This window comes from Tachysurus fulvidraco, chromosome 1 (genome assembly GCF_022655615.1).
Source record: "Tachysurus fulvidraco isolate hzauxx_2018 chromosome 1, HZAU_PFXX_2.0, whole genome shotgun sequence".
NCBI lineage: Eukaryota > Metazoa > Chordata > Actinopteri > Siluriformes > Bagridae > Tachysurus > Tachysurus fulvidraco.
In genome coordinates this window covers 18443461-18457754 of record NC_062518.1, presented here as the reverse complement: position 1 = coordinate 18457754, position 14294 = coordinate 18443461, and the positions used below count along the sequence as shown (strand labels likewise).

General features: G+C 42.8%; 2 protein-coding genes across 3 annotated transcripts; one reads left to right on the top strand and one right to left on the bottom strand.

Annotated features, from left to right (window-relative positions):
- Positions 1-1871: 1871 nt before the first annotated feature.
- On the top strand, positions 1872-6772 carry anxa13l (annexin A13, like). Of its 2 annotated transcripts, none has more exons than XM_027153505.2 (11): positions 1872-1971; positions 2766-2841; positions 2991-3085; positions 3686-3880; positions 4030-4063; positions 4152-4231; positions 4434-4502; positions 4702-4803; positions 5421-5496; positions 6023-6135; positions 6285-6772. In XM_027153505.2, exons 1-11 carry the CDS (start codon positions 1957-1959, stop codon positions 6402-6404), a joined length of 975 nt encoding a protein of 324 aa, XP_027009306.1. In that variant the 5' UTR covers positions 1872-1956; the 3' UTR covers positions 6405-6772. The 2 variants fall into 2 exon arrangements, with proteins under 2 accessions (XP_027009306.1, XP_027009307.1); XM_027153506.2 differs by having other exon boundaries at positions 1875-1971; positions 3710-3880.
- A 2473-nt stretch (positions 6773-9245) lies between these two features.
- si:ch211-252f13.5 lies at positions 9246-14224 on the bottom strand. The gene is made up of 4 exons (XM_027153666.2): positions 13568-14224; positions 11967-12484; positions 11797-11863; positions 9246-11673 (listed from the first exon to the last, which is right to left on the bottom strand). Exons 1-4 carry the CDS (start codon positions 13962-13964, stop codon positions 10166-10168), a joined length of 2490 nt encoding a protein of 829 aa, XP_027009467.1. The 5' UTR covers positions 13965-14224; the 3' UTR covers positions 9246-10165.
- Positions 14225-14294: the final 70 nt, after the last annotated feature.

Below are 14294 nucleotides of genomic sequence, written 5' to 3'. Positions count from 1 at the left end.
CACCGAGCTCGGACAGGTTCTTTAGGATCTTACTCCAAACAAAGTTTTTATTTCGGACTTCCGACGGAATTTTCGGTTTTCCGGTAGTCGACGATCGAACATCCCATAGACTTGAAGGGGAATTCCGAAAATTCCTCTAAGCTCTCACACACACAGCGTGCGCAGAGCTCAGGCACGGCTTCTCTCTCTGTGATCCATGCAGTATAATAATAAGTAGAATCCCATAATGACTGCAGTATTGACATGAAATGTCCAAACCCTCAGTAGCCAATTTTGCCAAAAGTATTGGCACCCCACCGGGTATTCTGGTGACGTCACGTGACGTCACGTGTAGCCCCTCCCCCAAACACAAGCGAATTCAAAAATTTGCACAACATGGACATGTGACATATCAAAACACACAGCACATTGAGGGGAACTGCCCCACGGGTATTCTGGTCACATCACGTGACGTCACGTGTAGCCCCGCCCGCAAAACAAGCAAAATCAAAAATTTGCACACCATGGACATGTGACATATCAAAACACTCAGAACATTGAGGGGTAATGCTTCACGGGTATTCTGGTCACGTCACATGACGTCATGTGTAGCCGTGCCCCAAAACAAGCGAAATCAAAAATTTGCACAAAATGGACATGTGACATATTAAAACACTCAGCACATTGAGGGGAACTGCCCCACGGGTATTCTGGTCACGTAACGTGACGTCACGTGATGTCACATGTAGCCACGCCCCCAAAACAAGCGAAATCAAAAATTTGCACAACATGGACATGTCACATATCAAAACACTCAGCACAATGAGGGGAACTGCCCCACGGGTATTATGGTCACGTCACATGACGTCACGTGAGGTCACGTGTAGCCCCGCCTCCAAAACAAGCGAAATCAAAAATTTGCACAACATGGACATGTGACATATCAAAACACTCAGCACATTGAGGGGAACTGCCCCACGGGTATTCTGGTCACGTCACGTGACGTCACGTGTAGCCCCGCCCCCAAAACAAGCAAAATAGAAAATTTGCACAACATGGACATGTCACATATCAAAACACTCAGCACAATGAGGGGAACTGCCCCACGGGTATTCTGGTCCCGTCACGTGACGTCACGTGTCGCCCCGCCCCCAAAACAAGCTAAATTAAAAATTTGCACAATATGGACATGTGCCATATCAAAACACTCAGCACAATGAGGGGAACTGCCCCACGGGTATTCTGGTCCCATCACGTGACTTCACGTGTAGTCCCGCCCCCAAAAGTAGCGAAATAAATAATTTGCACAACATGGACATGTGACAAATAAAAACACTCAACACAATGAAGGGAACTGCCCCACGGGTATTCGGATCACGTCACATGCTCATGGCCGATCACCTCCAAAAGTATTGGCACCCTAGCGGTCCAGTAGCTTTCACAATCTTTCTGTCCACTCGCCTCCAAAATGCACCGGCCTTTGCAAATACTTGCACCGTCAAAGCCAACATCAAAGTTTGTCGCGACGAACTTTACAAATCTAGTTAATGATGTATATTATTAGCTGTCAGAAGCCACCAGGTTTTGGGGTAAATCAGTTTGATATCTGATCATTCATGATGATGTCCATCTGCAAAACAGCACCAATTCTGCACAAATAAATATTCTGCACTGGCTTTATTTCAGTCAGAGATACAGACGAGAGAGTGTGTTTTTTATTAATTAATTATTTAACTATAGCAACCTTAGGTGGATTTATGATTTTAACACAAACAGCTTGACTATTAATAAAGTTGTTAATTTTACATTATGTTTCCCATGTAAAAGAAAATGTCAATAAAGCAAAGCACGCCGCCATTTTGCCCGAACCTACAGAAGGGCGTTCGGTAAACAGATGACGTCAGACGAGTGACTGGGCAGGACAGAGCGTGCGCGCTGGACGCAGTGACAGTGGTAGCGCGTGCACTCGGGGTAAAGATGGGCAACGTTCAAGTAAGTACAGATTTCTTTATTTATGCGTTTTCTTTACAACTGTAACATTACCTTACACTCTGAATCACGCGAAAGTTATTATTATTATTATTATTATTATTATTATTATTATTATTATTATAATGATGGTGATGATGATGATGATTATTATTATTCTCTATACTGTTCTTTTTATTCTGTTTCATGATATAAAGTGTTTTAATCCGCTGCATGTTCATCACACACACACACACACACACACACACACACACGCACGCACTCACACGCACTCACACACACACACACGCACTCACACACACACACACACACACACACACGCACTCACACACACACACATTTACACACACTCACACACACTCTTCCACCTAATGGACCTGAGCCAGCTGTGACTGCAGAGCAGACAGATCATGAGTCAGCACCGAGCCATGAATTAAACTCACAAATAAATCTAACAATCACAAACTTTCCTTCAGTCACAAGCTTCATTTTAGTCAATTTAAAAATCTAAAATATAAAAATATAACTATATTATATAAATATAACTATATATAAATAAAAAAAATATAAAAATAACTGAAGAAGGAAATTTTTTTTTATTTGGAGCACTTTTAATTCTTTATTCGACACTGAGTTTATTCGACAGCTTGTCCATTTGTTTGTCTTTTTGTGTGTGCTGAATGTTCTGAGTGTCGTGAATATGAGATACTGTGTGCTGAATGTTCTGAGTGTCGTGAATATGAGATACTGTGTGCTGAATGTATGCATCATGACCCTGTGTGTTCGTCTGGTCGCAGCCTACAGTCCTTCCCTATGAGGACTTTGATGTGGTGGCAGATATTAAGGAGATCCGTAAAGCCTGCAAAGGAATGGGTATGTCACCTTACACACACACACACACACACACACACACACACACACACACACACACACACACACACACACACACACACAATCTCATAACGAACCTGAGACGCATGGCTTCACTGAAACACTGTGTGATGTCTCATTGCTTTGTGCAGGCACTGATGAAGAGGTCATCATCTCCATCTTAGCTAACCGCTCGTCAGCCCAGCGCATGGAGATTAAACAAGCGTACCTTGAGAAATATGATGATGTATGATGATGCACACACACACACATACACACACACACACACACACACATATATACACACACACACACACACACACACACAAATGGCTGTCAACTGTAATCAGATCTGTCTGCAGGCTTGGCTTTCAGCCCCTTTACGGAACTGGGTGCAGCTCTGAGCCATATATAGAAATGTGGGCCGGACATTTTTCCTATATATGGAATGTTAGTGCACCAGTAAATGGGTGTGTCTTATAGTCTGTAGAAAGAAATGTGGGTTTGTCTTTACATCGGTATATGAATGTCAGTAAATTTGTTACTTAAAGGCCATATTTCTCTATTTTAAGACCATATGGTTGAAGATTGACAAAGTGGGCGTTTCCACTTTAAAAACCATGGGGGTGTGTCTTTAAGTCCATATATGATCATCTTCATGCAGGAGAATGTATACATTGATATTCATATGTATAAATAATCTAGTGATATATATTTTTGTTGAAATAGTACAAAATGAGCAACTAATCAACACACCCACACAAACACACACACACACACACACACACACACACACACACACACACACACACACACACACACACACACACACACACACACACTGCAGATGAACAGAACTGATTTCCCACAGGAGCTGGAGGAGGTGCTGAAGAGCGAACTGACGGGAAGTTTTGAGAAAGCCATCATGGCCATGCTGGATCTTCCTCACGTCTACACCGCTAAAGAGCTGCGGCGAGCCATGAAGGGAGCCGGAACAGACGAGGATGTGCTGGTGGAGATCCTGTGTACCAGCACAAACCAGGTCTCACACACACACACACACACACACATTATATCGGTGCTCTGTTCTATAGGACCTCATTAACCCTTCAAACTTGTTCTGTATGATACGGCCCATCACATCACCTCATCATACACCTTCCCCCTCACTGTGACGCATTTCATTCACAGGAAATTGTGAATATTAAGGAGGCGTACGCTCAGGGTAAGAACTAAATCCATCGCTAGTAATTTAACGTATTTCCTCAAAGACGAGCGCACTGATGCCGTGTGTTTGTACGTCCGTCACATAGTCCACGAGCACGACCTGGAAGCTGACATCGAGGACGACACCAGCGGAGACGTGAGAAACTTGTTGATTTCACTCCTTCAGGTAAAATATTCTGCATGTGTACAGTATGTATGTTATCTGTGTTCCCTGGTTGCCTAGCAACAGCGGTCTATCTCAGTAGAGCCTTTAATAATGTTCATTGTGTAATTATATGAAAGTTCTTCATCACTCAGCGCTGCTGTGCTGATATATCGAGCACCGTTATGTATATTAATGACACAATGAAGCGTTCCTACGTCTGTAGGCTAGCAGGGACGAGGGTTTCGACGTGGATGAAGAACTGGCTGAACAGGACGCCACGGCTCTGATCGAGGTGACTCAGCATACCTGATATTTATTTACCTATGACACGAGGTGTTGTGCATTTGGGTAATAAAGTGAGAATCACACAATTGTGAGGAAAGTCTTCGGATAAAATATCCACTATATAAAATATCCGTACTATTCATGCTACTGGAAATTTCGCCAGTGTCCAGCCGTGACGTTTATGGTCTTTATCGCTTCTCCTTTAGGCTGGAGAAGGACGCTTCGGCACGGACGAGTCCACTTTCACCTACATCCTCACTCACAGGAACTACCTGCAGCTTCAGGCCACCTTCAGATATTACGAATCTGTGAGAAAAGTTCATTCAGAATTATTAACAAACAATATCTGTCATGGATCCAGGACTCAGACACCCGAGGCTCAGTGAAACCCAATCCAGCTGCACAGCCACATTCATAGAGTAGCAGCAGAGTAGCAGATGTTCAACAGAAACATATCCAGGATGAGAAAAATCAGAAAAACTGGAAAACACACACACATACACACACACACACAAGCATATGAGTAACACAATCCTGGCCATTTATCATATTTATATAGAAACAAGCTGGTAAATGAAGCAGCGTGTCAGCCAAGTGTGTTAGTTGGAAGGAACAGCAGTAACGTACAATGCTAATGCTAGCCAAAGGCTATGTTGTTTCTTCTTCTTCATCATCATCATCATCATATAATACAAGTAAATCAATTTCCCCGAGGACTTTAAAGAGATTTAAGTGAAAGCTACATACTAGCTAACTAGCGCTCTAGCTAAGAAGTAGTTCCATGGACACTGGACCAATATCTATCTCGATAGGTGCACAAGTGGCTAATTTGGTTTCAGTAATTAATTAAATAATTATATGTGTATATATAAAATAATAATTCAGTAAATTGTGTGTGTGTGTTTGTGTGTGTGTGTGTGTGTAGATGTCTGGGACAGATATCCTCGATGCTATCAGCAGTGAAGCCACAGGGACGTTAAAGGACTGCTACATAACTCTGGGTAACGTGATGATTATACAGTCATCAGTTGAGAAACGGTCAGTGTTCCGAGGGGGTGTGGCTTACAGAGTGCGGAGTCACTATACAACGTTTAGGGGAAAAGTGATTTCTGCACAAGATTTATGACACCTTTATGACATCACAAGATGCGTCTCAAATACACGCTATGTTCTTTAATGTCGACTGATGAATGTTTTTTTTGTTGTTGACAAAACCGGAAATATAAAAATAAAACAAAATAAATCACTCAAACGTGGGTTCATTTAAAAGACGGGTGTAAGACGTCTTAGCGTGAGTGTTGAGGGGTGTTGTTCAGTTGAAGTGCATCGCTTCTCTTCTCACACGGTTTATACGACACAATAAAGAATAGTGCATGAGTATCAGTGTGATTCAGTGTGATGAAGCTAACGGTGATGTTTATAGAGGACAGAAAGTCCCACTGTGTCCTTAATAAAAGGGTAAAAAACACAATAAGACACAGCCCTAGTGTGATGGAGTGTAACTTTCATCCTCTGTTTGTTAAACAGTTCGCTGTGCTAAAAACCCACAGCTGTATTTTGCCCGGCGCCTGAACGCGGCCATGTCGGGCGCAGGGACGGACGAGGACACGCTGATCCGCATCATAGTGGGACGCTCCGAGGTACAACTGCGTCAGAAGATATTATATATAAGATTGTGCTTTTGTTGTTAATTTAAACTCAGTAAATATTAGCTAAACTCTAGAGTCAATGTGACTAAGTGGTGGGCGGAGTCAGAGTTGTAGCTTTATTTGTCCGGTTCTTTGTACAGTTGGACCTGGAGACCATTAAGGACATGTATCTGGAGAAGTTTGACGTGACGCTGAAGGACGCTCTGAGCTCGGACTGCGGCGGGGATTTCAAGCGCCTCCTGCTGGCCATCCTGCACTGAAGCGCTAAACAGGGCCGACATTAATCCCAACATCAGGAACCAACCTTCTCATCAACACTGCCTAGAGGAATCACACACAGGCTGTGTTCCAATACTGCTTTAACACGCTCTCGTCCACTTCCCCTCCATCCGACACACAAACGCTGACAGATCTCACGCTTATATTTAGAGTTTTACTACAAATCCTGTTTTTTCTCTTTTTAAATACTCTCAAACACAAATTTAGATATTTGGAAAAAACTTCAGTGTCCGAGCTCTTACCTACGAGATTAACATGCAAACTACTAAAATACAAATTCTAATTTTTGGACATTTTTATTTACTAGTTAAAAAAAATATCTAAAAATTAACTTTAGATATTTTTCCTTTTTTTTTAGTGAATTAGTCACAACTTTTTCTCAAGCACACGTTTGTATTTTGTGACCACGATTTTACTTCTATTACAGTAACGTTTTTATCGTCCCGTTTTGATACTCCATCGCATTTGATATTGAAAAATAAAAACACGATTTTCAGAATTTTCTACACTTCCAAGCCAAAGTTTCATGGCATGGATATTTGTTCTGGGTTCTGAGAGCAAATTCCGGGTTGATTAAAACGGAGATGTTGGCGAGGGCGTGTTATTAACAGTGCTACACCGCTTCTGCTCCTAGTCCTGTTTTTTTTCGTCTTTTTTACAGCGTCATTATAACGATGCAGATCTTCTTCATCACTTTAACTATTAATATGAAGCTATATTGAAGCGTTCAGCAGCATTAAATCTAATAACACAAATACCATCATTTAGTGAAACCACGTCATCTGATGGGAGAGAGAGTGAGAGAGAGAGAGAGAGAGAGAGAAAGTGAGAGGCAGAGAGAAAGAGACAGAGAGTGAGAGACACACAGAGATGGAGAGAGACACAGAGAGAAACAGAGAGAGAGAGAAAGAGAGAGTGAGAGACAGAGAGGGAGCGAGGCAGAGAGGGAGAGAGAAAGAGAGAGAGAGAGACAGAGATAGAGAGAGAGAACGAGTGAGAGACAGAGAGGGAGCGAGGCAGAGAGAAACCGAGAGAGAGAGGGAGAGAGACAGAGACAGAGAGACCGAACAGAACTCAAGCCTAGTCTAAAATGTTCCTCTAGATCTTCTAATTGTCCTGATGACAGTAGCGTCAGGTGTTTCCTCTTGAACAGGAAGTGTTTCTAACCCGTTTTTCCTTCTTCTGACTATCTATTGTACTACTGTAACGTGTGTCTATACGCTGCTTCCTGCTGAATAACCCTGTAATCGTGGCTTGTGGAGGTGAAGAGCAGAAGCTGAGATGTCCTCCTCACTGTTAGTGCTGATGATGATCAATCGTGTGTACGTAGCTTTCTGATATATTTATCTGCAGCTGATAGGAATGTGAACATGAGAGAGTGCAATCACTAATAAGAGGGAGAAGAAGAGAAGATGGAGAAACTGTGGGAGGAAAGAAACACTTCATACAACTGTGTGTCAATCAATAAATAACTAGTAAACAACTGCTTGTAGTCTGAATTCTTACTGTCGAGAAAACAGACAGACAGACAGACAGACAGACAGACAGATAGATAGATAGATAGATAGATAGATAGATAGATCTGTTTTTAAACAGATAAACAGTGTTTCGGTGGCTGAACTGAAGGAGCTCTGAAACTGAAGCGTGGATCAGGTTTCATCTAACCAGCAGCTCGGATGTGTGGCGTCGATCAAACGCTCTTTAATTCCACACACGCCGAGATGAACAAACCACAACTGGCCAGATGCTGAAATCAGTCCAGATGTTACACAGTGGCATCACGAGTTCAGCGCAGGGCAAGGTGCATTCTGGGAAAAGATCCTGGTCAGATCTGGTGGCTAAACTCTCACCGCCGTCATACTGTTAAATCATTAAACTGTGAGGTTACATTAATTAGCATAAAAGGATAGACATGAAATAGCTTAGAATAGGCCACGCCCACAAAACAAGTTACAGACAAGACGAGCATCGGTATGCTCACGTTAGCCTGGCCTGTCCAGTAGCAGCTACAGATAGCTTCTGAAAGTCTCTTTATTGATTTATGTCAAAATCATTATGACGACTAATACCTCGAATAGACGAGCTCCTGTCCTCCAGGAGTGAAATCTCTGTCTGAAGTAGGTTTTATCGAGGTTGTTAATGGCAGCGAGTGGTGCGCATCAGGACCCTTTAAGGACAAGTGTGTGTTTTACATTAGGAGCAGGAAGGGATCCATCCTCAGCATTCCTCAGCGTATAGAATAACTTTAGCATGATGTCACACATACTGCTAATTCACTCCAAATGCCATGATCCTGAAGTGCTAGCTTATATGGCTTATAGACCTACATCTTTTTCAGTACAGAAGCAAGAGAAATCGGTGCATTCCTAAACAAAACCCACATTTTAGCAGGAATCAACATTTCAGCTGGTGTGGGGATGAAGTTCCAGTCAGCGATTGTTCAGGACGTGTAAAATCACCACATCGCTACGCTCACATACGAAAGGATGATCTGAAACGATGCTGATCTTCCGCCGCTGGTCTTCAACGAGAAACATCTGCGCCTCCACAGCTGCCTTCAATTCTGTCCACGAGTGAGCTGTGTTTGTTATTCCTCAAATCTCCTGCCTCAAGTCGAGATCAGAGCTTAAACTCTGACAAGCATCCAGACGAGAAAAAAGAAAGAAAGAACAAATCACGCTACTGTCTTCAGTAGGACAAAATGTATTTATTCGTTTGGGTTATTTACTAAAATCTACTGTTTTATATATATACGTATATATATATATATATATATATATATATATATATATATATATATATATATATATATATATATAATGTAAACAGCAAAGAAACATAATGGAACTTGTGTTACACCATTAACCCCAAACTACAGTAGATGCTAATGTTGTGCTAACGCTACGTACATGCCAGCAAGCTTACAGTTTGTAGGTCCTCATCTCCATTTCATCTGCGTTACTGCATGACTTTAATAAATCTAGTCAAGGCTAACTATCTAACGAGGCTAGTCATTTAGCCGACATTAACTACCCAGAGTGTGTGAGACGTTTTAGCTTTTTCAGGCACTTTGTATTGATATATTCACTTGTCTTGTTCTCATAACACATAACTGATTTATAAAACAGCCACAGCTACGTTTGGTATTAAGGAATAAATGTGTCACAAAAAATGTAATTTCCGTTACAAAAATCCTAGAAAAGTAAGATGTGTTGTTACGGTACTAGCTGACACAATACACACTTATATTCTGAATATAAATACTTCATCTCAAAGTCTTTGGTTATTAAGATAAACGTTATAAACGATAAACGTTAAACCCGCATGACAGCAGCTGAATAAAGTGTTTACTTGACATTTAAATACGTGGAACTAAACAAAATGAAGCTCAAAAAGATTTAAACATGAACGCAGGCTATAACCTTAATGCTAAAGCTAAGCTATATAGACAATGGCAATGAGTTTCACAAACACACACACACACACACACACACACACAGATAGCATGTTGTCACATATCACTGTATAAGCTGCGCGATAGCTATCATTTAACAATATTAAAAAAATCATTCAGTGTCACCATGAGAACTAGCAAGATATAATCATGCTAATCACGCTAGTCTAGATAATCACCACAATCTGTGCTAAGCTAAATATAAAGCTACAAACATGCGAAAACCTCTGACTTGCTTAATTCTTGTTATGCTGTAGAAGGTATAAAAGCTATAACTTCCTGTTAAATTCATGCTGCAATCCAGAGAATGGAAATGCTACTTCCTGCTTCATGGCCGATCTGGTTAATGCGTCCGCGCATGCAGTCCACTGTGACGTACACTTCGGTGCTGTTTTGCACCATAACGGACACCCTGAGGCCTAAGCTAGCCCATTCGCTCCCTTCTGGCATCTGACCTCCGATTTGGCGAGCGAGGACTGTTGGTGTTGTTCCCTGCTGAACCAAAGTAAGTTCAATCACGCTGCAGGAGTGTATCAGCCTCAAGTCCAGAGCAATGCTAGCTGTTCCTGCCTCCCTGAAGATAAAATTACGATGTGCATGTGGCTTGTTTGTGGTAGCTAGTTGTAGTTGAGCCACTGCTGGGGATGTTTGGTGAAAAAACAAGGGCTTGTTCCTTACAGCACCAAATGGAAGACCTCTGTTGGATACTGTAGCTGATAGCGAAGAGGACACGATTGATGGGATCCACATCAGACTTAGCATGCTAATTCCAGAGTCATCACTGAAGTACCGCACACTGCACTGCACTGGTGCTAGAATTTCAAAAGTGAGAGTGTCTCCAGCGTCCACTGTGGCAACAGCAGAAAGAGATATGGATGTGTCCCTGTAGTGAACACCAGGCTTGAAGACTCGCGTCAGTTCAACACTGCTTCCGTTGCGGTTGACATACACTAGCAAGAAGAATCCCTCAGATATACAGGCTTGACCCATTGAGTAGACTGCTTGTTGCAGGACAAATTTCACCGTGCCCTTCTCTGTAAAGCGTATACCACGATTGTCATGGGTCAGAGTCACCATGTAGGGATCAGAGACGGAAGACGTACGAAAGGAAGGTTGGTAATTGGTATGGAAATGAGCTGAAACCACTGTCTGAGCAGTCATAGCTACAGCACCCGTATCATGAGAAAGCCAAAGCAAACTGAATGGTGCCACGAGGCCACTTTGAAAGTGCACTCTCTCATTTTCAGCATTACAGTGATTGCTAGTGCTCTTGAGAAACAGGGACAATGTGTGACCTGGATCCACAATGGTCACCCCGGTTACACTGATGCTCTGGAGGGATTTTCCGTCCCTTTGCTCCATGCGCACACTGCTTAGGTCCCTTCCTCCATCCTCACTGGAATTCACCCTCAAGCCAGCTTGGACAAAACTACGGCATCCGTGCCTCAAAGCTAAGTTATGGTCGACCCAGACAAGTCCATGCTGATGCAGAACTAACCAACTGTTTGTGCAAGAAACAAGTGTTCCATCACTGTGGCCTTGGATGTGCAACTGCATGTTGGGAAACTTGGCACCTTTGACTGGAGACACCTCACCATCCCAGGAAAGGGACAATCTGGTCTCAGATGAGCTGGAACAAACTGTGTCCCTCATAGCTGAGCAAGAATATGCCATGTTCTGGGAATCACATTCTGAACAAGCCTGGCATTCTTGCAGCTCGCTATTGTAGAAATAAGAATGACCACACATTCCAGCAGCTGCATCTTTTTCTGACATTCCCGTACATCTGAATCCACCTGTTTGGACAAGAGAGTTTCAGGGAAGACATAATACTATCTGTTAAGGACATCAAAGGGGGAAAAAAAGATTTTAGGCAGTATTACACAATGACCAATTTTGAAACTCATCTGAAGATTCACCTGGCGTGTTGAGACACTGATGTTCATCACCACATAAGTGCTGTATCTCCAAACATTCATCTCTGTCCTGCCAAACATACACAGTTGTCAAAAGATTCCCCACTTGGTGAATCAAACTGTAATCAAACTGCAAAGTAGTTTTGCTTTATAAAATAAGTAAAAGTAAACACCTGACACATCCTGTCAGTGTGAATGGAGCACTGGGACACCAGGAAAAATCCTGGTAGACAAACGGTACACTTCTCGCATCTCGGCCAAGCCCCACTAAAATCACAATACTCATTTGCTTGACATGAGCTGCAACCACGCATCTGCCTTCCAAACTCCATCACACTCTCCTCCATGTCCACCGTGGGCATGGTATAAGCCTCCATGGTGTGTGTCCTTATCTCAGATCTGATGCTGTCCAGATGACCCTCGAGATCTTTGTATTGGTCAGCATTTCTGAAGAAGTCCATAACTAGGCGGTACTGCACCTTCACTTGCTCCATCTGGTCGAAAATCCTCCGCTGTTGTTCCAGAATCTCTTTCTGCTGGGCCTGCAGGATGTCCTGCTGATCCTTCAACCCATTCTGGAGATGCCTGACCTCATCCTGCTGAGCTCGGAGCTCCTGCACAAGCTTCTCCTGCCCCTTATCCAAGTGAATCTGCAGGACCAGGGCATCCTCAGAGGGGACTTCGTTAGTGCCTGGGCAGTTTAACATAGGCAACAGGGGAAAGTATCTTATAATGACTTATAGAGTGACGATTTGTGTCATTTCACCTAAGGAACCTTGGTTACATTGAGTTTCATCATATTAGTAAGTGTATTTGTACTAGAATTTTAGTCTTTAAATAAGTTTAAATAATTTCCGTATATGTTAATATTTTAGTGTTGTTTTATTTTGAAATGGCTAGAAACAGGATTGTGCACACCTTCTGTAGGAGTGGTGACGATTAGTCAAACCTTTGCCTTTTAGTGATCTCCTGTTTCACAAGCTTGTGTATTTTGTGATCTGTCTGTTTCATACTACAGTTCCTTGTCTCTTTAGCATTAAATGTTAGATTGCTAGCTACTGATTTCTTTCCAGTTTTGCTTGTATTTTTGGATTTACGATTGTAGGTTCACTCATAAAAACATGTCTGTTTGTGTTTTATCCCTGACTGTGAATGCAGAACATGATTGTCGTATCTTTGCCAAAAAGGTCCTCCAGCTTCCATCTGCTATTGGATTACAGCTGTTTGTGGTTAAACTGCTTAATCACCATTTTATATAAACCTTCACCCTGTACTATTTTCCTTCCTCTTTTTCCACATATAGTAGTTTAAAAGCTTATGAACTGCAAATGAGCCGATATCACATGTGCAGAGAGCAAAACCGATTGTCGCCGATTAAGATTATTTAAAGGTAAATATGTAGTCATATCAGTGCTCTATGAGCCAAAGAGAGCAAGAGCTTTTTATGTAAGTATATTCATGGCCTATAAAAGTCATTTTAAGCAGCTGATATGTGGATGTGTAACAGTGTAGATGTGGAAAATAACTTACAGCTTTTTATTAGACTCCAGTAATAGATCTGTTTCTCTACATCAATCACAGTTAATTCAACTAACAGCTACACTGTGTGACGTCACACTTCTAGTTCCAGGTGATGGGAACGTAGCCGAGGTGTGACACAGACTTCTGTTACATGTTAGTTGTGGTGTATTAGACTCTTAGCTCAGGCACTAATATTCCTTGGATGCATATTTTTAATCACGTGTTCATCAAATATAACTCATGGAACCTTCACCTGATTTGACGTCACACGCGAGCTGAATCCCGTTCTGGGTTCCGAACTCCCGGGGCGCGCGCTCTGTTCCGTCGCGCATGTGCGTGATGCACTCACGCCCGGCGCACGGACGCCGCTTGGCCTGCGCGCACTGCCCGTCTCCAGCGCATCCGTCCCGTGTTTGTGCTCGCGCCTGCGCCTCCGTCGTGTCACTGATGCTCCTGGTGTTCTCCTGGCGGCGCGGGTGAATGATGGTGTACGGTACGGCCGGGCGCCTCAACGTCTCCCCGCGGCCCGAGGCGCACTGTCCGCCTGCGCAAGTGCCCGGGCAACGCGTTCCCGCACACACCTCGGCCGCGCATCCAGCAAAGGCGACCACGCAGATCAGGAGCCACAGAAGCGTTGAGATGGGTGCCATTAAAAAAACAACACATAAAACAAACAAAAAAACAAATCTAAATCAAACCAAACCAAAACGGGGTTATGAATCCTCGGGCATCACTGTTGCCATGTGCAATCAGCGCACTACGCAAAGTTCTGCGCTGTGTGTGTGCGTGTGTATGTAAAAGCTCGCGCTGCTGGAAGACTCCATGTGACACTGAGTTAATTGCCACCAGGTTTTCCCCTGGAACTTCTGTTGGTTTTAACCCATGACTCGCCTCCTCATCTCTCGCTCTATTCATTCAATTAAGCATCACGTGCTATTATAACATCTGGCTATTTACTTCCTAGCAAATTAAAGCAGATT